At 42.8% G+C, this 21813-nt stretch overlaps 4 protein-coding genes and 1 pseudogene across 5 annotated transcripts in view; 3 read left to right on the top strand and 2 right to left on the bottom strand.

Annotated features, from left to right (window-relative positions):
* LOC126563376 (flexible cuticle protein 12-like) overlaps positions 1–21813 on the top strand; it is a 281105-nt gene that overhangs the window by 228356 nt on the left and 30936 nt on the right. The gene's annotated exons all lie outside the window — the stretch shown is intronic.
* On the top strand, positions 2786–8532 carry LOC126563215 (endocuticle structural glycoprotein SgAbd-2-like). The gene is made up of 2 exons (XM_050219844.1): positions 2786–2794; positions 8068–8532. The coding sequence occupies exons 1-2, from the start codon at positions 2786–2788 to the stop codon at positions 8530–8532; spliced, it is 474 nt and encodes a 157-aa protein (XP_050075801.1).
* On the bottom strand, positions 3907–4519 carry LOC126563161 (endocuticle structural glycoprotein SgAbd-2-like; annotated as a pseudogene).
* Positions 13670–14103, bottom strand: LOC126563417 (endocuticle structural glycoprotein SgAbd-5-like). Its single transcript, XM_050220060.1, has 3 exons — positions 14095–14103; positions 13931–14037; positions 13670–13856 (listed from the first exon to the last, which is right to left on the bottom strand). The coding sequence occupies exons 1-3, from the start codon at positions 14101–14103 to the stop codon at positions 13670–13672; spliced, it is 303 nt and encodes a 100-aa protein (XP_050076017.1).
* Positions 16707–17849, top strand: LOC126563379 (larval cuticle protein 16/17-like). The gene is made up of 2 exons (XM_050220018.1): positions 16707–16822; positions 17544–17849. The coding sequence occupies exons 1-2, from the start codon at positions 16811–16813 to the stop codon at positions 17847–17849; spliced, it is 318 nt and encodes a 105-aa protein (XP_050075975.1). The 5' UTR covers positions 16707–16810.

Consider the following 21813-nt stretch of genomic DNA (forward strand, 5'->3'; position numbering starts at 1 on the left):
AGGGGTTTGGTTGGTTGCCTTCGGCTTTATGAGCGGGTTTTTTTTTTGGTGGTGGGTTTTATTTGGCCGTGAGTGGTGGAAAAGGATGGGCTTAGGATTAGATTTTTTAGTTTTGATGAGGGAAGTTCGGAGGCAAAAAAAAATTATCCAACAATAGATCAATTAGGGTCTCTGATAAAAGTTTGGCCTAGGCGAAGCGTTAGATAATTTATTATAGTTTGTTTGCTTAATGTATTGATGATGTTTTTAATCTCTTTTTATTGCAATTTTATGTTCTACTTTCGCTTGTTCGATGGTACACTTTTTTCGCTTAATTTTTTCTCGTTCATTTTTACTTCTTTTGTATGCAGATTTTTGTTTTATTGCTATTTTTATTTCATTACTATTATTTCTCGTTTTAGATCTCTTTTTAATTTTTTGGTTTCTGTTTCACTCAATATTATTTTATTAAAATTTAATTTTGAAAACAATTTTTACTATTAAATAGTAAGGTTTATGTTTCGATGAAAATTAAATGTGTCTCGCTATCAATCATCCCTCCAGAAAGTTCCTTCTCAGCAACAAAGAGATTTACAAAGAGCGGCGCCAGACTTTGCAAAGCAAGCCCGGTGTTCAAATCCCATTCGTTCCCGTTCCCCCGTAGTGTAGACTATGTGGTATTAGCAAGTCTAGTAAGACAATCGGTGACCGGCGTGACATAGAAGGTCGATAAGGAAACCTTAAAATCAAGTAACTAATGAGATAACACACCATACCTCAGCATATTTACATCCGATTTTCCAAGAGGCATATTTTGTGCTATTCCTGTTGAAAGGTTGCTCACGACTGGAGCGCTGCTTATAATCTTAACAGATCATTCGTTTCCGGGCCACAATCACATCTTATCCCGTGCACAAAAATCTATGTTGCCCAGGCTCACGTCACGGCCGTGTCAAAGCAAAATTAGATAAGAATCAATGAAGTAGTAATAAAAAAGTGCGATTCCTCCTCTTCTTCATCACCCTATTACCATCATGCAAACGAAAAAGCAAGCGGGAAGGGAGCGAGGAGCCGATTGACACAGCTCAAAACCACATTGGTACATTTTTCATAGCGATCATAATTGTTTCGTCACATGCGGTGTTCCTTCTCTTGCTCGTCCCGCCATCATCAGCGAGTGCCATCGCTTCGGTAAATTGATGCATTGGCTTAATAATAGAAAATCAACTGACCCTAATGAAAAGAATACACACAGACACACAAGCGCGCAGGCATGATATGAAAGAAAACAGCAAAAAAAAAACAAGAACTCGCATGAGGGAAAAGCGTGACAAGCTCAAATATTATCACTACATTTGCGTTGGGTGGTAAGTTTTTTTTCCTTCTCGCTCTCCTCTGCTTCGAGCTGTTGTTTGGGTTAATGTTTTTTCCTTGCATGGTTTCACTTTCATCTGGCCATCTCCTTTTGGCCACATATCGCACATCGCATCGGTGCGGTGTAATCTTAACAAGCTAAATGAGGGGTCTGTCTTCATGGCTGTTTGCACTGGATGAAGCTGCAAATGCAAGTCACAACCACGGCTGTGGTGACGTGAGGTGACGCATGTGTTGTAACGCAGCAGGATGATGCCTTTTTCTTGTTCGACCTCGTTTTTGAGCGGTCAGAACCTTTGATTTTGTGGGGAGAGGGTTTGCTAAGAGAAAGGATGGTGTACGTAGCAGCAACCACGTGGACCAGATATAATCTCTACAAGCCTACCGAACGATATACCGAACTGATGACCCGCTCCGATGAATGGTACATCAAAGGGGCGATGAATCAACGGGAGTGATTTCAATGCCCGACGAAGGGAGGAGCTTGAACGGTGTGGATGTAAATTTTTTGATAAATTAAGGAATAAGGGTCCAACTTGTGGATTGTGATGATCCTGATTTTGTGATATGGTGGTTGAACTAATGCACTCAATGCCGTGGATCGAATCTCTCCTTGATATGTTCAAACTGTGGAGAATATTCTAGACAAAAAAGGGACACTTTTTCGTAGCCGTCCTAGTGGAAAACGATTATGTTTAAGCTGTGGACAAGCAACAGCTAAAGAAAAGTTCTGAGAGTGCTCTCCCAGACCAAATTCTCAATGAATTTGATGAGAGTTTGCCTAGGGATAAAACGATATGGTTGGAGCTAATATTTTTTGTTTAATAATTAATCATTGATACACAGTTTGTAACAATTTTGTGAACTGAATGCATGAACATAATAGCAACCTCTAAATTTGAAATAAATGACAAGGTAAATAGCAAATTTTAGTTACACATTTAATAGCCCGCACAAAATACGAAATAAAAACTATTAAATCAACTTCTACACCACCGAAAGGAATGAATTATTCTTCAGAAAAATAACAGACCGCGCACTTGGCCAGACGCACACACAAAAAATAATAATAATCCAAAATCATAACCACACCCATCTCGCGTAAAAGAAACATTAATACGACAGCAAGAAGCGAGCAAACCACTGACGAGGAAGGGACATGCTGAAGGATGGATTTAATGTTTGATGTTCCACTATTAGAACGAGATTAGTGATGGATAAGCACGGGACATGCGAACGGAACGAGCAGAAGGGGAGGGTTGGTGTATGGCGAAAGCGAATTTGTCATGCCCTCCGGACAGTATGCGGCCGGATTGTCATCACACTAGGGTTGGACCCTTCCCCGGGAGGAAAGTGCGCACGTGCACATGACACACCGAAAGCACCGGATCGTACCGATGTGACAACCTGCTGCAACCACCACCTAAACACCATGAGGTTTGTTGGTGTTGCACCAGGGACGAGTAGGTTGGCAGGGTGTATGTGCTGTGAGCGAGGGGCTATTTTTCGAAGCTTGTTTAAACAAAATTTGAAATATTTAACTTATCGATAAGGAATTTAATTGTTATAAAATGGTTTTTTATTGTAAATTCATGAAAAAATGAGAGCTGTAGTGCTGATCATTTAAGGGCATAAAGAAAGCATAGACTCCTGGATAGATGATCCTGGAAGAGATGATTTATTTCACACGAATGTCTGGTGGTAGTGCCGACACCGGTGCCGATCTTCACTAGTCAACACTGGAGTTCATATCTCGTACAGGCCCCTAGTGAGGTTTGACTTTCCAATTTTGTGGGAAAACAAGTCTAGTAAGTCAAGCCTAGATGGCCTGAGAGACCAAGCAGGTCATTATACCAAAAGAAGTAAAAAAGCTAGTTCTTCGCTTCTTATATCTGAACTACTCACATCCTACCATGTTGGCAGTGGCATATAAAGACTATAACATCATATCAGCTGAAGGAAGATTATGCTCAGATTGCAGAGACGAACATATGCCGTGATCGCGAGAACTCTTTCCAATGTATGGATGAAAATTGATTCAAGCGCCACCGGAAGACCCATGGTAATTTACAACGATTGTCTCTGCCTTCAAAAGATCATCTCCTAGGCTAGTTACAGGGGATCAGTTTCTTTCGGGGCGGACCTTTAAGATCCGCACAAATCGAGGCCGCAAGGATGTTTTTGGAAAATCAAAAACTCTGGTGAAGAATGGAAAAATACATCGCATATAAGAAAATTATTTCATCACGCTTTCCCACCTGTGTTCCTAGGGATGTCGGTGTCTAGAATCCTCCTGTTTAGAATCTAGGAATAAAATAAAAACCTTTGTAAAATGGAGTTTTGTTTTATTTAATTCAATTTAGGTACTCTAGACGCGCTCACTCGATGCCCACAGCAACTCCTGCTGCAGCACCAAGAACAACCGCACCGTATAATGGATCACAATAGGTTCATAGCCCGGGGGGAGGGGGGGACTGTTTCACCACCTCTCCCCACCCCTCTCCCTTCCATTTGCACTACCACTATCCCCGCAAATGACAAACTCTCGTCCTCTTAGTAGTGCTTGTAGGTCGGCTGCGGTGCGTAGTGTGGCTGAGGTTCCTCGTAACGGGGCTGGCTGGCGGCCTTGGCATAAGCATCGACCAGCTCCTTCGGGAGTGGGGGTGGCGTCGGGATGTGCGATCCCTTGGCCTGGAAACCGTGCTCGTCGGCGACGTAGCTCAGGGACACTGGATGACCGTGCGGGTCGGTGTACGAGAAGGAACCGTGGGCAACCTGCACCTCATGGTCCTTGCTGCCACCGTTCTTGACGAATCCCTGTTCCTGGGCGGCGATACCGTTGGCCGACTCGTAACCGAACTTGTAGCTACCGTCATGTCCGTGGTACGATTCACTGTGCACGATCTTGATCGGTGCACCGGTCGGCTGATGATGGTAATCGCCGATGGCACTGGCCACTGCAATCACTGCGAAAAAGGCTACGAACTGGAAGCGACAAGACGGAGACGAAGGTATACAGTCACACGTTTGCCTGCTATCACTCACACTTTGCGTCACAAGAACTGGCTTACCATTTTCATCTTGGTGCTGTTACGAAACGGAGCTGCTGAGCTGCTGAGTTGGAGCTGGTTTGGCTTTGGATGCTAACTGTGCACTGACGTACCATCGGAACGGTCGGATAGATATTTATAGTGGGCTTTTTGGCCATCCGTCCGTCCGTCACCCGGGACGGCCCCAACTGTCAGAAGGTTTGCCACAGGGGTGTGGGATCGTTTCGATCGTTTTGCCAAAAAACCACCAAGTGCCCACCTTTGCAAGAGACAACCGAGCTGCACCGGAGAAGAAGAAACCCGTACGAATCGCCACATATGCTGCGTGGATATGTGGATACGGGTGAAACACCCAACGACGAGAAAAGCACACACGATCGCCCAAGATAGAGGCCCTGGGAGATAGAAAGAGTGATCGCTAACGAAACGCAACGAATTGCTGAGGAGTTCGCCAAAAAAAAAAAAATAATAGGAACAAAAGAGCCTTCCCTGCAACTCGCTGCACTCACATTCGATGGCTCGTGGGGACGCACACGAATTTCGTACCACGTTCGAGGGAGCTGACGATGGACGCCGGAGGCAGCGCCACTTGGAACGAAATTGAAAGTTATTATTTTATAAAAGACTTTCGTCGCGCGACCTGATCGCCAATTGGGGTGGCCACCATGGTGTGCGAATTTTTTTTTCTACTCTCATGTGTGCATGTTTCGTCTTTTCGTTTTCAATCAATTTTTGGTGTTGCGACAGTGCAGTGCTGCTGCTGATGATGATGATGGGTTGGACCGGCACGGTCAGCAATAGAATCTAGAGCAGTTTCAGTGTGATTGATTTTTCTTCTACCCCTCGGTCGGTGATGTCCATTATTTCGTTTTGTTTTCTTTTTTTGGCAAGCATTTGTTTCGGAATATGGCTTTTGTATTAATTTTCCTATATGATGTCATGCTGACAGTGACACTTTGGCTTTGACATATCACGACATTCGTGAAGAGTGATTAAGAGCAGGCCGTCGGTCTGTTTGCTTGGGAAAATTGGTAGTATCTTCAGCCCGCGCTAGTACTATTTTCGGGTACAGCCCGAAAAGTGATGTCCGGCCAGCGTAAAGTTTTCACTTCAGCACGATGATTACGAAAAGCATGGCATGCAGAAAATGATCGTCCCATATGGACAAATACTCACATAGACATGCCACTTGGAAGAAGAAAGCCTCCGACAATGACAGATCCACCGGTTGAAACACAAGAGAGACGGAGAGTGTGTAAAAAGTGTAATTATACAGAAAACAAATAGGCTGAAATTTATGAAATCTCCCCGATGAGGATTGGGCAGAGCCTTGAAAGAAGTTGGCAAAAAAATGAATTTTTTTGTCTACTATGGTTGATTGGCACGCCGAGCTTACCTTGCCGCCGAGTGAGATAATTTGAATTTTTCAATACATTCGTATGTATTTCGTTGGTGTTTAGTTTGATTAATGTCTCAAGATCATTGGATGAAAGTATTACAAGATTTGCACACTCTAGACATCTTGGTGCCCGTTTGCGAACTCTTTATTGGAATACTTCACTCTTGGGCCATCTCAAGAAGATCAAGAAGATAGTGGCATGCGGGAAACTTCGATCAAAGTGTTTTGTCTAGACTACGAATTGGGCACATACGGATGAATCACACACATCGATTGAATTAGGAATCTCCTGATATATCTGATATGTCAATAATGTAGCCTGGAGACAGTACAGTACAGTACATGCTGATAGAATATCAAGGATATTCCCGGGAACGAAAGAAATACAAACTATTTGAGCACTTGGAGGGATACAACGACGCCGGTCTTCACACGGCAGAGGTTGAGCACTTGGAGCTTGCTGCTCTTCAACACCAGAGAAAACAAAAAAACATAATATTGAAATTAGACTATATTGAATATTGAAATAATTACAGAAAGCTGTTGTACTTCTATGTTTGATTTAGTCTGCTGAAACGTATAGATTTAGAATTATTTTAATTCGACAAATTTTGATAGAAGATAGAAAACAGTATAGCGTAGGAAGAGACGAATGCTAAAAAGCCTTGTTAACATCACGCAATTGACAGGAGATATGAATTTATCATGAAAGTAAAAGGAAGTAGCTTTCACGTTGAAAAAAATAAAAAATTATTATTTCCAAAATTTCCTTCATAAAGTTCAAAGTACGTTTCAAATACCCGGTACAAAAAACTTGACCAAACCGAATTGATCTACATCAAGGGCTGGTTGTTACGTAACATTCAAATTGATCATTTTCTGGTCTTTATTTATTACTGAACTGAAGTGGAAGTCGATCATTGCAAGCTGATAAATTACTGTACAGGTAAAAAACACCTACATTGTGGTATATTTTGGGATCTGAGCTTTGCATTAATTCGATTTAAAATGTATTTTACATCGATTTTTAGTTCATTTGATCCAGATGTTTGGGGGTTGATCTTGATGCAGGAGATTTTCGAAGCTTTTCTCTTGACTCTCCCGAATGATAAACATTGTAATGGTGCGAGTATTCACCGGTAGTCTTGATAATGTACTTACATTCAATCGCTTGCTTCCTAAAGGTTCCCGATAATGTTGAAATCTCAATTCAAAATTTAGAGTTTAGAATGACGTCTAATCAACGTTCATAGAGCAAGCTAGTTACAATCTACTAGCTCTAAATTAAAGTGACATGTAAAATGGAGGAAGCAAAGTTGATCGCCTCATCGAATGATTACATTATTAGCTAGACGAATAGCAGCTCCTAGGAAACCTTATAATCATCATCCATTTTCTTCAATTCAATCAAACGGAGAAAGTAGACATGGGTTTTGCGTGCAAATCTCGGTTCTTGTTCTTATTCCTCGTGACTCTCTCGGATAATGGACCAATTTGCCATGCACCTTCCGAAAACCTCATTTCTTTCGGTCGGTACCGTTGCATTTGGCTTTCTGTGTGCATCCTTTCCTTCGTTTTTTTTTTCTTAAGCTGCTTCATTTTCATTTTCACCCCTAACGAATGGTACTGCCTCTCTTACACACTCTCTTTCGCTTCCCCATTGTTACGATCTCGCGCATCGCGCATGTTCTCCCCGGGCGCAGGGTTAATGTTTACACAATTTCCATAGGCAAATAACATGGAAGCGAATTGATGTGCGAACAGAAATAAAACCGAAGAAAAAAAAATCCCCAAAAGTATCATGCACTGTGCGGTTGAGCGGTTCCGCTGTTGGGCTCCAATACGGCTCGATCGCTCGCATAACATCGATTTATCAGCGGGCGATGCGTTCGGTGCTCTCATTATCATCCCCCACGTGGTCTACGAAGGAGAGTGAGAGAGAAAGAGAGAGAGAGCAAAGAGGTGGAATCATCAACGGCCCACAGACACACAGCATCCGGGCTGATGGAGGATGGCCATCGTCTGTGCCAGTGTGTGGCTTTGTTGGGATGGTGTGGCCTCCGGTATAAAAAGAACTACCCGAATTCAGAAGGCCATCAGTTCCATCGCAGCAATCGCAGTGTGCAAAGGAGTAACAGAGCCATCCAGTCAAGTGTTTCTTTTAGAAATCCGCTTCCATCCAACATGAAGATGGTAAGTTACATCCTGGAACCGCCCTGGAAGCCGGTCGTCGATCCTAACACTCGATTCGTTCTACTTTTGCAGTATATTGTCGCCTCGCTGGGAATGCTGTTGGTCGCTTCGGCCCTGGTTGCCGCCGACCAGTACCATCATGCGCCAGAGTACGAACATGCACCGGCCAAGCATATCCCGATCGTGCACAGTGAATCGTACAGCAGCCATGACGGTAGCTACAAGTTCGCTTACGAATCTGGCAACGGAATCACGGCCCAGGAGGAAGGCTTCGTCAAGAACGCCGGCAGCAAGGACCATGAGGTGCAGGTTGCTCACGGTTCGTACTCGTACACTGATCCTCATGGTGTCCCGGTGTCTCTGAGCTACGTCGCCGATGAGAATGGATTCCAGGTGCAGGGATCGCACGTCCCGACGCCACCACCGGTCCCGAAGGAGCTGGTCGATGCTTATGCCAAGGCCGCCAGCCAGCCCCAGAGCCACGATGAGCCCGAGTATGCTCAGCCCGCCCAGAGTCACGGCTACAATGCGTACTAAGGTTGGGATCCTAAGCGGAGCGAAGCCAGCAATCGTGGCGTTCCCTTTCGAAGAGGCTGAGCCGGTCTGCAGCAGTAGTAGGCAGGCTGGCAATACAGTAATCTCAAAGTAATACGACTGACTTAGAGGCCTGGCAAACTGGGCCAAAGCCTATTGTTTACTGATGTACTCAAATATATGTGATATAAAAACAATTTTAAAGAAAACTTAAACAAAATTGGTTTATTTTTATGCTTTTTAAAAATTTTAAGTAAATTTTATAAGGCAACAGTTCACAAGCTATTATCTTAAGTAAAATTTTTAATTTTATAAAATTACTTAAATGAAATTAATTCCAGCAGAAGCTAAAAAATGGCCCACATGTTACGACATTTTTTAATTACTTCCTTCTAGCAAGTGTGCCACTATTTCTACGATGCAACGTTACATGAATAATTGCTTCAATCTTTAGAAAAAAATAATTATAACATCCAGACTACGATACAAAATTATACTAATTTTCTATCAGTATAGTAAATTATACTCCATGTAACGTGACGCAATGGGCTTTGAAAACCTGGTGGCATTCGTTCAAAAACGAAATCGAGATTGGATTGAATTGTGCCGCTTGTTTCTTGATAGGCAATGCACGGAATGAGTGCAGAAAAAACCACACAGCAGAAAAGTGACGGTTAATCGACTGAAATTCGTGAAATTCCATCGGTAGTTTAATTTGATGGAAAATTGGACACATATTCGGTTGAAACACATGTGAAGCTGCAAGTGCATTAGCAAACGCACAGAGTGTCTTCTTTGCATTACATATTGAAGCAAGACAAAGTGGGTGCGTTGGCACAGCTGATCTGAGGACTCAAACACGGTCGAACAGGTATATCAAAAAAACAAAAAAACTTACGAATAAAGCAAAGTATCATAAAAAAAATTGCAATTGTCTATTCTTTGTTGGCTATTGGAAATCAAAAAAGGAAAATTAATCTTTTTTTTTTTCGTTTCTTTTGGGTATTTCTATTTCTAATAAAGAAACTTAATCACAAACTTATCTTCAATGTGGAACAGCAAATCCATCGATAAGCATCCAATCATCCTATCGACCGCATACCAACAAAACCAAATGATGCGTTTAATTGATCATCACATAAAACTATATTGTTACCCCGTAATGCCGCAGCTCACAGAGAAAGGGAACTGATGATGACGATTATGACGATACGGCGTCAAATGTGTGAGTATTGTTTTAACGGCACATCCGTATAGTTTGGGCCGCTGTCGTGCTGTTAAATACTTTGATTTGATTGAAAAGTTACCACCGCAACGAGACAGCCAGCCCAGTAAACATCAACACACTCTAGTGGCACACACATTCGGCAGCATGACCACCACCTCAAAACCCTAAAAGATGGGAGCTGTTGGGTTTTGTTACTTGTTGTACAAACTGTGTTCCGCCTCTCGGACGGAAGTGTGCCCGTTTTTGGGGCGATGCTCGTTGATGGATGGGTTCGTCGTCTAGTGGTCAGGGTGAGTCTTTCCCTCTGGCGCCCGCTAATGTTGATACTTTCGCTTGTGTGTTAGTGTGTGTATTATTATTGTTTTTTTCTGTTTGGAAAATGCACCGATCGATGATGGATTACCTCATCGATACTGGCTGGCTAATGATGAAGCTTGTGGCAGATGTAGATTGGTATGTCAGCGTTGTTGTTGCATGACGCGAGCTACCAAATGGTTGGTTTGGTTGTTTTGCATAAAAATAGTATAAATGTAAGTGCAAGGAAGTGGATGGAAGTGAGGTAGAAGGAACAATTGCTAGCTTTAGTTGATTTACATTGTTTAGATTGTTAGCGCAAGTTTGTTTCAATAAGCTTTAATTAATGTGAGGATTATACATCAAAATAATGAAACAGATTATCAAAAAAGATAGTTTAATGCATTTGTTTCACTACATATGAAGATGCTTGCTTACCCAATCTAACTTCCACCAAGACACTCCTCAACCAATCGGATCCACTTGTTTGCAAATCGAGATCATTTTTCCTTCGAATAACCATTTGTACTTTTTCCCTAGCTGACTGAAAGAGCAATAATTATTCCATTTGTTTTCTTGAACAAAAGATTCCCCCTTCTTTATTCTACGTTTTAAGCACTCGATCATAGATATCCGTACGATCCGATAGAAACAGTAAACGAAACCAATCTCAAGTGCTTTATTAACAAACGCAAATTTTGAGCAGCAGACGAGCAAAAACCTAGTTCACGCTCCGTTCTGCTTCTGCACTTTTAAGCAGGGAATGGTATTTAGATTTGCATCACCATTTTTCGCTTTGGATAATCCCCTCCCAACCCCAGAAGAACCAGAAGTGACACCAACCAAGTCCCTTGTACATCGCACCGATCGTACACAGCATATGCGTCAGTTCCCATGCTGCTTCCGGGTTTTTGCGCAGAGCATCGTGCTAGGCTACGATGGTGCGTTTTCAGCAGCATTCAGCAAACACAGCGCAGAAATACACGGGCCGGCACCACCCGCAGGCGCAGGGTCAATCCCAAAAGTGCCCGATGAGAACCGATCATATGTTTTTGCTACTTCATCCAACAACACAACAAATCGCTTTCACCTCATCGTTTTGTTTGCTGTATTTTGTTAGCAGGGATAAAGGGAGGGACAGCGAGAAGGAGTGAGAGAAAGAGAGGGATTTCGCAGAGCAAAATTCACCCTTCACGCTAAAACACCCCGGCTAGTGGTGTTTATTTTAGAACCGAGACGAACATGCAGGTGTTACCGTGGCTAAATCCTTAAAATGCTAAAACCACCATTCCGGTCGATCATGCCTGTGTTGGTAGCTCGAGTCCTTGCAGCAGCCGGTGCAGTCGGTCGTTCCCCTGGTACGGTACACGGCTTGCAATAATAAAACGATTTTCCCTTTCACCCTCCAAAAGTGCTGTGATTGAATGTTTGAACAGAATGTATTTGCTGTGTAGGGCGCAAAAATCAACCCGAACGTAGTGCTGCACTCACGCTCACGTACAGGAAGCAACGAAAGCAACGTGTCTGTATCGCTTCGCACTCGGGAAGCTGGCAACAGGGACCGGTCGTTCGGTTTGGTCGTTCAGTTGGTGTAGGGTTGGTTTTCGGTGTTTAACATAAATTTAGGGGAAATGCTTGGACGGACGGAGCTAGCCAGAAGTTAATTCTCCGTAACCACACCACATTATGGAACCGCTACCATGCGACAGCGAGTAAAATTCATCATTGTTTGGACGAGCATGGAGTATGGACGAGAATGAGTGAATAAATTAAAATTATTCCCTGCACGAAACTAGCCCAAACGCGCAATGATTGTTTAATTTTCTAATATGATTGTGTTGCGCTTCATTTAATGTAATGGAATATTAATTTCATTTCAAATCTTCAAATGCATGGTATCATTCGCGATGTTGCGTACCGGACAGGTTCATTTCGATCGGGTTCGTCACTTGATTGAACGTTGAAGACGTTCGTCGATGACGCGATGCTGTGGTGAAGATGAACCCCTGAAGGTAGGCAATCGGTGTAGCACTCTCACTTTCGTTTACATTTTTGAGTGAGTCGAATGAAAGTGAAGGTGCATTAACAATTCTTAATTGATATTGTTGTTCAATTGCGGGCATAATGATATTTTTTGTTTATTCAAGGATCACTTCAATCAGTGCCAAAGATTCATAAAGAGATACATAAAACTCTCAGAAGGAATATAATAAAACGTAATGAAAATATGAAAAAATTTCTTCAGTTCTTTCAAAAATACCAATCAAAACAAATACACTATAACACCTCCAAACAACCCCGTTTATGCGAAATGTTTATGCCACCTGCGCTCTTTAAAAGGCAAGCCGACAAGCATCGAATTTACTTTCAATGTTTATCCATTCATCAGCCAAACCATACATCCAGACAACACTGTTTGGCAAAGTGTGATGAGTGGAGTGGACCGCCGTAATCAAAACCGGTGGCATCAAGCATAAAAGCTTCATCAGGATTGACCCTTTTACCTGTTTGACCCGCCATCAGACTTCGTTTCACCCTCGTCGGGATAGCTTTGGTCGATAGGGGGTATCAACGGCATGGTTTCGTTGATTGAACACTCACCAACGTGCTGGCGCATAGTCTTATCAAACTTATGAATACAAATGTTTGCCTCACTGGAGCGAAGACGGTAGCGCTGGATGGACAAATTATGTACCATCTTGATGCCGAAAAGCAGCACCTTTACTGGTGATGCGAGGATAACTGGTTGGTTTCGTGCAATTTTCCACTTGAAGCTGCGGTCAAACAGATCATGTGATGGTCGAGTGCTGGTGGAATCGTGTGCGTTTGACATTTAAACTCGCGGCTAGAGAGATCACTAGCGCACGTGTTGTGTTATGCTACGGAGTACCGGTGAGCATCGATCACACGCAATGGTGTTGATGTGTTGCTTTCATGCCCTGATAGATGCTTCCTTTTTTCTTTAATTGATGTTATTTATTACTTTAAAAACTTCTAGGAAATTAAGCACAACAATTAACTGACTACAAATCTAAGTTCAAATAAATTGCCATCGCAATAGCAATCACGTGTTGTAATTCAATAGAAATTTTCCAAGACTATCGTGATGCTTTTGACACAATAATGATGCAGAATAAAATCCCTCTCCGATCAGTCTCGTAGTGGTAAAACAGTTTACATCATCCCACAAGTGCAAACTGGAGATGAAACTGATGTCCACTCTGCGATCATCAACACGTGCTTCGACGTTCGCCAACGACAACTAAAGGATTAGTGCGCTACTGAATATTCACTTAGCTCAATTAAGTCATTTGGCTTTCTGCTTTTGAATTCATTTTCGAATCAATTTAATCCGATCTATAGTTTAGACGTTTGTTGCGAGTTGAGCTTAGTTTTTTTGACCTTGAACACGTTTTAAACAAACCAGCTTAGTCTCTCATCTTTATTCTTTCTCCCAGCTAGGAAGCTTAGTATAAGAACCACTCGATTGATAAAGAACACAAACATAAGTTTTGTCATAATTTATTCCTTCCAATCTTCAACACTGTAACACTGACATCGCTGTCCCATTTGCCAACTAAAGCTTAATACCTGAAGCAAACCGGAGGAAAACTCCATCTACAGCTGCTTCACTATTGGACGGTATCCGTTCTCATCGGCGGTGTAAGTGACCAGGTATCGCTTGCCATCGTTGTCGGTGTACTCGTACGATCCACTCACAGAGATAGCCTGTACCTCCGGATCGGCAGCCGATGCCTTCAGTTCTGCCTGTTCTTCGCGCTTCTGGCCATCGGATTGTTCGTAGCTAGGTGAGTGAAAGCCAATAAGAGAGTTTTTATTAGCCAAATAGGGGACACAAACTGATATTGGAGCTCTTACAAGAACTTGTAGCTTCCATCAACGTTCATCTCCTTGTCGTCGGTCACGATAGAGGCGTCTTCGGCGAGGCACAGGCCCAGCAGGCACACAAATGCAAGCACAGCGACCTTTTATTAGGTTTAGGTTAGAATAGGCCATTTCTAGACGTTTAACACTTAACTTACGAACTTCATGTTGAATATCCTTTGGGAGCTTGGGATAGTCTACTCGACGAGGACTACGAAATATCGATAGCAGTTTATTCAAACCGATAACACTGAGCAACTGACATTCGAACCCTTCCTAGGCCGTCTTTTATATGCGAATTCTGTTCAGCTCTTCATATGAACTTCGTGAAGGAGGAGTGGAACTCGAAACATCAACAATCCGGCGTCCTAACCATCTAAGAACATTTTTGCGGTTAGGTCATTTATTGTCCCCATCGTCATCATTATCATCATCAGCATGACCATCATCGTCGCATCCCGATGGATCCCATGATCAAGTTCAAATCAGTTCCCATCTCTTTCGCTGTCCTCCAGCTGACCGTAAACGTACAGCCAGGAATGTCTGGTGAAATAGTTTTACATTTTCTTTTTGTCGCCATTCCGATTTTACGATCCGTGCCCAACGGAAAGGAAAAGTATCATCAACGGCATCATCGTCGAGCTGTTATCATCAACCAAGCAGACACACATCCACACAGGGGGATACTTTAATATGAAGATGAGCCGTCTGAAAAACACTCCAAAACACTCGGCCCACAACAAAACAAGAGAAAAAAAAACTACAACCCTCTGCATCCTGTGGCCGGCGAGCTGTGTCGACACTGACATCGAAAATGTGGCCCCCTCGGTCAAGGATGGGGGGCCGTTCGCTAATTTACGACCGTGCGCGCAAAGTTCAGAGTGCGACGAATTAGAATTTCTAATGGATATGTTCACCGTAGACGCTGGAGCGAGGTGGAGTAAATTGGTCCGGTTCGGAGTGAGCGAGACTTTGGTTTTCGTGTTCTGGCGCCTACGTCATACCTTACTGTAACTGGGATGCTCCCAAAAGACATCAATTTGTGAGCTGAGTGTTATCGCTCGATGAGGTCGGTTTGGAATGTTGGGCAGAAGGGGGATATTAATTGTACCGGTTATAGAGCGTTATAGAGCAAGTTAGCTGATATTGAAAGCGAACTTTGGCAGACTAATGAGGCAATGAAGAAAGCGAGTTTTGCCTTAGATGATTTTCGCACCCCATTACCTCGTACGATTGATCATTTGAAAGCTAACCGTTAGTCTAGATTTATTATTTCAATTAAATTTGTTTTGTAACCGAGCAGCCCCGGTATGAAGCAAGTAAACAAGGAGAAAATGCCTTGAGGAATTTTAACAAAGTCACTCAAGAACTCAAGCGTGCTGAGAATATGGCAACGCGAAGTACAACTTAAACTAAAATAAAAATAAATTACTTTTGTACAATATAGCAAGGTGGGTCCTGTTATCTCTTACTTTCCTCTCCTCTTACTTTTCAACTATTTTGGTCGCTTTGTTATTATTTTTTTTTTTCTATTATTAAATCTAATAAAGCTGCTTCAAAACACCTTTTGAAGCAGCTCTATTAGATTTGAGAGTAAGATTCTCACTAAATCTCTTGCGCTTTTTAGCAAACGTTCATCGTAGCGTATTTTTCTTCTTGACGCCGGATGGCATTGAATGGTTTACTAAAGTTGCGGATACCACGTAGTTGGGTAGTCAGTCTTCACTACGATGGAGCGAGAACGAATGGAATTTGATCTTCGATCTTGCCGTGTGAAGACCGGCACCGCTGTCGCCTCCAAAAGCTCCGTCTTCTGAAAACATAACAAAACAAATTTTCCAAAACCAACACCAGTAGCTCATTTCGAGAAGGTATGGAAGTCTGTTAGAAGTCCCCCAAAAATTATCATAAACAGGATACTGAACAGGAAAAGCAACCCACATCCACAACACGATACTCTTTTCCGGCGTGACCTTGTAAGAAAAGAACGTTCCTTCCAATCACACATAAGAACTTTGTGCTTTGTGCAAAATTCAACTGAAACCGTTGGCGCCATAACAAAAACAAAAACTAAAACCAACCAATGTGGATCACTCGTTATCCTGATAGAACCGGACACCCCGGTGGGACCGGTGGATATGATAAATCAAAACCTTGAAAAGCACACACAACTTCTTCAGGCAGCCTTGCTCCACAACACCTACACAACGAACAAAAAAAAAGCATTGATAAAAGAAAAGAGAAGATCGAATTAAAATCGCAAGTCTCGTCGCCGGCTAGGCAAACAAGTTAGTGTGGATGCTGATTGCTACCGATGTGCCGCTGCACCGGTAGAGATTCATCTTCAACCCGAACGCGCGCAGACAGCAGCCAACCCATTGCTGAAAGGTTACGGCATGCCCATTATCCAAATACCTCAGGCACAGTTCTCGCTACCTCGGTCTCTCTCTCTCTGTCTCCAAGTGATCCGGATACATTCCAGTGGATAGAAGTGTTTCGTTATGGTGAACCGGCTTGTGCCAGAGAATTCGACGACAAACTCTGATAGTCTCAGATAAAGAGGATGAGATGTTAGAGCACAACAGCGCGCTTGGTCACACATACGGCAGAAATCGAAACCAAAAAAAAAGCTCCGCCGGAATCTGTATCAGTTTGGTGCGGAATTTGAATTAATGGAGGTCATCTAGTGTTTTTGACTGCTGAGTAGCCGGTTAGTGAAGATGTGCCTGGGAAGGAATGGTCTACGGATATATAACCCAGTGGGTCCTGCTACCTTAGTGCATTGTAGCATCACCGAGCAAAGTGACAAGATCTTCCAACGCATTCACTGCAAAGTAGAGAGTAGTTCTTACTGTTTTATCAAATCTAGCAACAATGAAGTGCCTGGTGAGTGAAAATTTTATGCAACGATTGGGTAGTGGTAGTTTGAAACAGTGATAAACGCGTAAAGTTTCACTAGAAAGTTGTGAAACTGCTGCTGCTGTATAGTTCGGGATACTTCTCATCATCATTCCAACATTCGTCGATCCCTAACATCCTAGAGCATGAAATGCTGGAAGCATCGGCTTAGCCAATGTTTTAGCTTATTAGAAATTTCTACAAAAATACGTCATCTCCTAGACGAAACTCTAAGGCCACAAACTTGTCATATTCTTCAGCAGCTTAGAAATCCCATTGTTTGCCGCATTTGCTTGTGCCTCTGCAGAGTGTTGATAGATTGCAGTGTGTAAATATTATGATAGCATATTAAATCTTCCCACCTCGCACACAACGCATAGAGGTGTGCAAGGCCTTCGGGGAAAGAAATCCCTCAAGGTCGCTTGAAGCTTCAAGAATAGGAAGCAAGGAAGACAAGAAGATTTGTTTTTTGCACATTAAAATGTTGTCACAATGTTTTGATCACCCGTCTCTGATCAAGATGCTGAAGATGAAATAGTGTATCGCTTATCTTTCGATTGATTTCCATTGCCAATTAAGCGCTGCTAATGCCAATCGTTCGAAACGGCTTACCGGTTTGAACCGGGAAGTGGACACGCTTCGCTTCCGCCTAATTAGAATCGTCGTTGCTTAATCTTTTCGCTCTCTCTTTCTCATCGTCAATTTCTAGATCGTTCTCGCTGCTCTGATCGCCATCGCGGCCTCTGCCCCCCAGGGTGATATCGAAGTGCGCAACCTGGACATCGACCACTCCGGTCTGGTGGACGGTTCGTACAGCTTCAGCTACGATCAGTCCGATGACCACAAGCGCGAAGAGTCGGCTGTGTTGAAGACGGTGAAGAACTTCGACAATGAGGATGTGCCAGCTCTGGCCATCACTGGACAGTACGAGTTCACCGATCCGGACGGCAAGCGTTACATCGTCAAGTACACGGCCGATGAGAATGGATTCAACCCGACCATCACCGAGGCCTAAGTGGACTCGTACCGTGGCATACCACCATCACTGTGTCCTTTTAGATCGTTCGCCAATCTTCTAAAGATGCTCTTTACGCACCGGGGAACGTTAAAACAACAACAGCAAAAACAGCAGCAACCTACACTACCAGTCAACAGTGTTGTAAAAAAATAATGTAAAATAATAACAAAAAATATAAAAAATGTACCAAAAAAACGAATTTTCTTTCTTCAGACACACAATTGTATTGAAAATTATAGCAGCATCATATAATATCATTTACTTATTACCATTTATGTGTAAAAAAGGATCCAAATCTGTATGAGTGCTAATTTTCGTATAGAAAAATGTTCAGAAAATGTAATTGTGCCATAAACAATCGAAACCCGATAAAAGTATGAACCTGTTTAGATGACCACCTTTGTTCAGATGGTCACCGTGCGGCTAATCTTAGAGAATGTTGTAGAGCTTCAGCTCCACACTCCTATCATCTCTTCATTTTCCTTTAAAGCAAAGAAGCATGGCCAAGGTAAAACTATACGACGAAATGAGCACATTTGGACTACCACCATTGACGGGGTTAACGGTTAGTAGAATAAGCCGTCGCGAAGGTGTATAAGGGGCCCAGAATCCACAAAAAACCTTCTGAAGCCTGGTCAGAAGATTCAATGTGACAATCTGCAACTTCCATTCCGCTTAGCGACTCCGATGGGACTACATCCGCCACTGACTACCCCTTAAGCTCACCAGGCTTGTGAGAATTTCAGAGCCCTTGGCTATTACCTAGGCCGTTCTTCAAGAAGAAGCCTGTGTTCTCTTAATTTTTTAACTATACAAAAATATATAAAAAAAGTCAAATAACAAAAAAGTCAGTGGCCCTGCTAATACACAATGCAGAAACCTCTTCACTTTAAATACGTGTCACGACGGACGAAACTGGGACTGCATAGAACGTTTATAGCTCACATACGTCTCTGAAACATCCAGTCCAAAATTGACGAAAACCTCCAAGCTGAGTTCGAGAGGAAAAAGGCCGGAAAGAGTTTTGCCCCCGTATGTTTGAAAGGATAATCTACGTGCTCTACGGGCGAGCTGTACTGATAACTTCATGAGAATGACATCGGAAGACCGATCTAAATCGTCCTTTTAGGTCGTCCACATGAACAGAAAAGGCGTAGTAGTCCCAAGTTGAGATAAAGTGATGGTGTTGATGCGTCCGCCAGAAAGACTGGAATATTAGATTGTCAGGCGACCGCAAGGCGCCAGGCCGTACTAATCCAACAAAATAAAAGGTTACAGCTGGTTTCCGCTGACGATATCCCGAGAACTTATTATTTAGGAACTCTTCTTCAACTTTAAGTATTCCTTATATTCAAACACAATGATTGCAAAAAGTTAGAAATAATATTATTTGAGTCACTGTCTCGAAACTGCGATCATTTCAAACACAGCGGTACATTACGGATGACTGCTCAAGTCTCTTAAAAGCTCTATCGATAAATATCCGCAGACGACCTTCACGCAGGAAGGTAGCAGGACACAGTTTTCGGCTAGAAAAGACATAACATCATCAGCATCATCATCTGTCTCAACGATTCGGGAAGCTCGACCCTCGCACGATCAACTTGACCAACTGCCTCACCGACACAAATCTTCGCGATCGATCATCCCCGGACCGGGCGCGTTCAAGTCAAGCATGCACGCGCGCGCTCGCTCAAGTGTTTGATAATTTGAGGCTGATTTGTTTAACTACCCGGTGTGATGTTGGGGGGGAAGAGTTTAGCTAGACATACACGCTCACACACGCACTCTCACTGTTTAACCTATGCACATGAATCCTCCCCATTTTCTCCACAACTTACCCCTTCGTACGCTGATACGATCTGCGAGGACATGCTGTTGGTGCGAGTGGTTTGTTTGCAAACGGTTTTTATTTCTGTGGCTGTGATGGCGTAAGACATCATCATGGGCCCAAGAGGCCACGATAGTGTCATCGTTGTGCAGCTGTGTTTCGTTTGGGATGTGTGTTAGATGCGTTTCCTATTCTGCTTTCATCCCTTTCTTGCTGATCCGCTGATCTGTGTCCCAATAAGCCTCGTCAAATGCAGTTACCACAAAAAAAGAAGGTGTTTTATCATACCTCTACGCATCATCCAAAATAAAAGACCTTCAGGGAAATTGATGCACCATGGTAGATTACATCCAAAAATCCGGCATTTCGCTGCCATCGTTATGGCACGCACAACGTGACGAATGGGAGTAATTGATTGTTGCCGATAATGAGATGGAAGTCCACTATCGCACTCACGCCTCGCCTGTACGCTTATCGCACTGCATCCAGTGTTTGTTTGGCTTCTTTCAGCAGTTAAGGAATGTTTCAGAAAGGTCACGATGGGAAGGACGACGAACGAGCGTACAACAATGACACACGAGTGCAGACAAAAAATCCACCTTAGACAATCGTAACAACTCCCGACTGGACGTAATGATGATTGAAGTTGTTCAATTATTGCTTCCCCCCTGTAGGGCGTATTTCGGGATACTGCTTTCCCGCAATAATCGGGTGTTTGGTTGCTTAAGACAGAAGCCGCCATTCGAACCGGTCATTGGACTTGAGTGCACGGATCGCGGAAGGTGTTAATATTTAAACAAGCCGATTCCCATGCCCGTGCACTCCTCTTTTTTTTATTTTCATGGCCAGCCTTCTTGGGAGAGGACAGTTTTTTTGCAACAACTGCCAAAACTTGTGTGTGTGTGTGTGTGTGTGTGTGTGTGAGAGAGAGAGAGAGAGAGAGAGTTTATTTAATTGTCAAACATTATTCAACCCGAAAGGAAAATCATTAAAAGCATATACACACATCCCAACATGCTAACGAGAAGCTTGTTGATAAATTAACAGATTTAACCAATGAGTGGACTTCTTTCTGGTGATTTTTTTTCTTGCCCAACTTCACCAGCATTTAGGTGAATGGAAATATGAATGGTGATGCGATTGAGTAAAGTTGCAAAACTGCAGAAGAAGCAAGATAAAGCGATGCAAATGAGTGTGTGTGAGAGCGGAAAAGCTATCACCCAAGTGATAATTCGTTAATGCATAATGCACTTCAGGTGCTTATGGCATGCTCTATCAGTTGATGCTTTCAATTATCGTTCTATGTTGTTAAGGTGGAAATTATGTGGTGAGAGAGTATTAAAATAATTGAAGTTGTAATTATGATTTTTCGTAAAACGAAGTTTTATTTACTCATCACTTGAATCTTGGTATTTTTTATTGTTGTCGCTGAAGGTTTCTACATGATTTTCTCTTAATCTTGCTTAATCTAGGTTTGCTACTTACACAATGAAAATTAATAAGAAAACAAAGAAATATTGAAGTATCCCGCAAATTGATTTAAACGATTATTACCTTATTAAAATTGTTAATAGCCTTCATTGTTTTGCTGCAGGATAATTATACTTGGTTAGATTTAATTGCACCTACTTCTGAACAGTGCAGATAATGGATTATAAAACTCTCTCAGTTAAAGTTATTGTTCGTGACACTAATTGCACCAAGACACAGTTAGTTTGCTTACTGACCTATTAATTTTTTATCCAATAAAACATCTTGACAACATTTTTCCAAACATTTTACGCAAATTTTTGCACCTCCGTTTTGGACATGCGGGACACACGTACCTTCTTGAGCTACCAGTAAACGATCGTCCTCCAACTTTTGACACAATCATTTCCCCCCCAGCGTTTGCTATCTTACTTACCTGCTCACAAAAACCTCCAACACCAGCAGCATCCACACCCTGTGTCGTCTGTACGTGCTCATCTTCCCTACGCTCAAACAGTGTGCTCTCCCACCAAGACGTGACGATTGCCTGGCTCTTGCCAAGCGTACGGTTTAGAGCACACATGCAAACAAGCATAAACTCCCATCGGTGGGTGATAAATTGCGGCCATCGGATGGTAGCGTCACCTAAGCCACACACCA

This window comes from Anopheles maculipalpis, chromosome 3RL, assembly GCF_943734695.1.
Source record: "Anopheles maculipalpis chromosome 3RL, idAnoMacuDA_375_x, whole genome shotgun sequence".
Taxonomy (NCBI): Eukaryota; Metazoa; Arthropoda; class Insecta; order Diptera; family Culicidae; genus Anopheles; species Anopheles maculipalpis.

Coding starts and splice junctions, on each gene's coding strand:
- LOC126563417 (XM_050220060.1), bottom strand. Junction 13,857..13,930: donor GATGGAAGCTACAAGTTCTT/GTAAGAGCTCCA, acceptor TCACTCACCTAG/CTACGAACAATCCGATGGCC.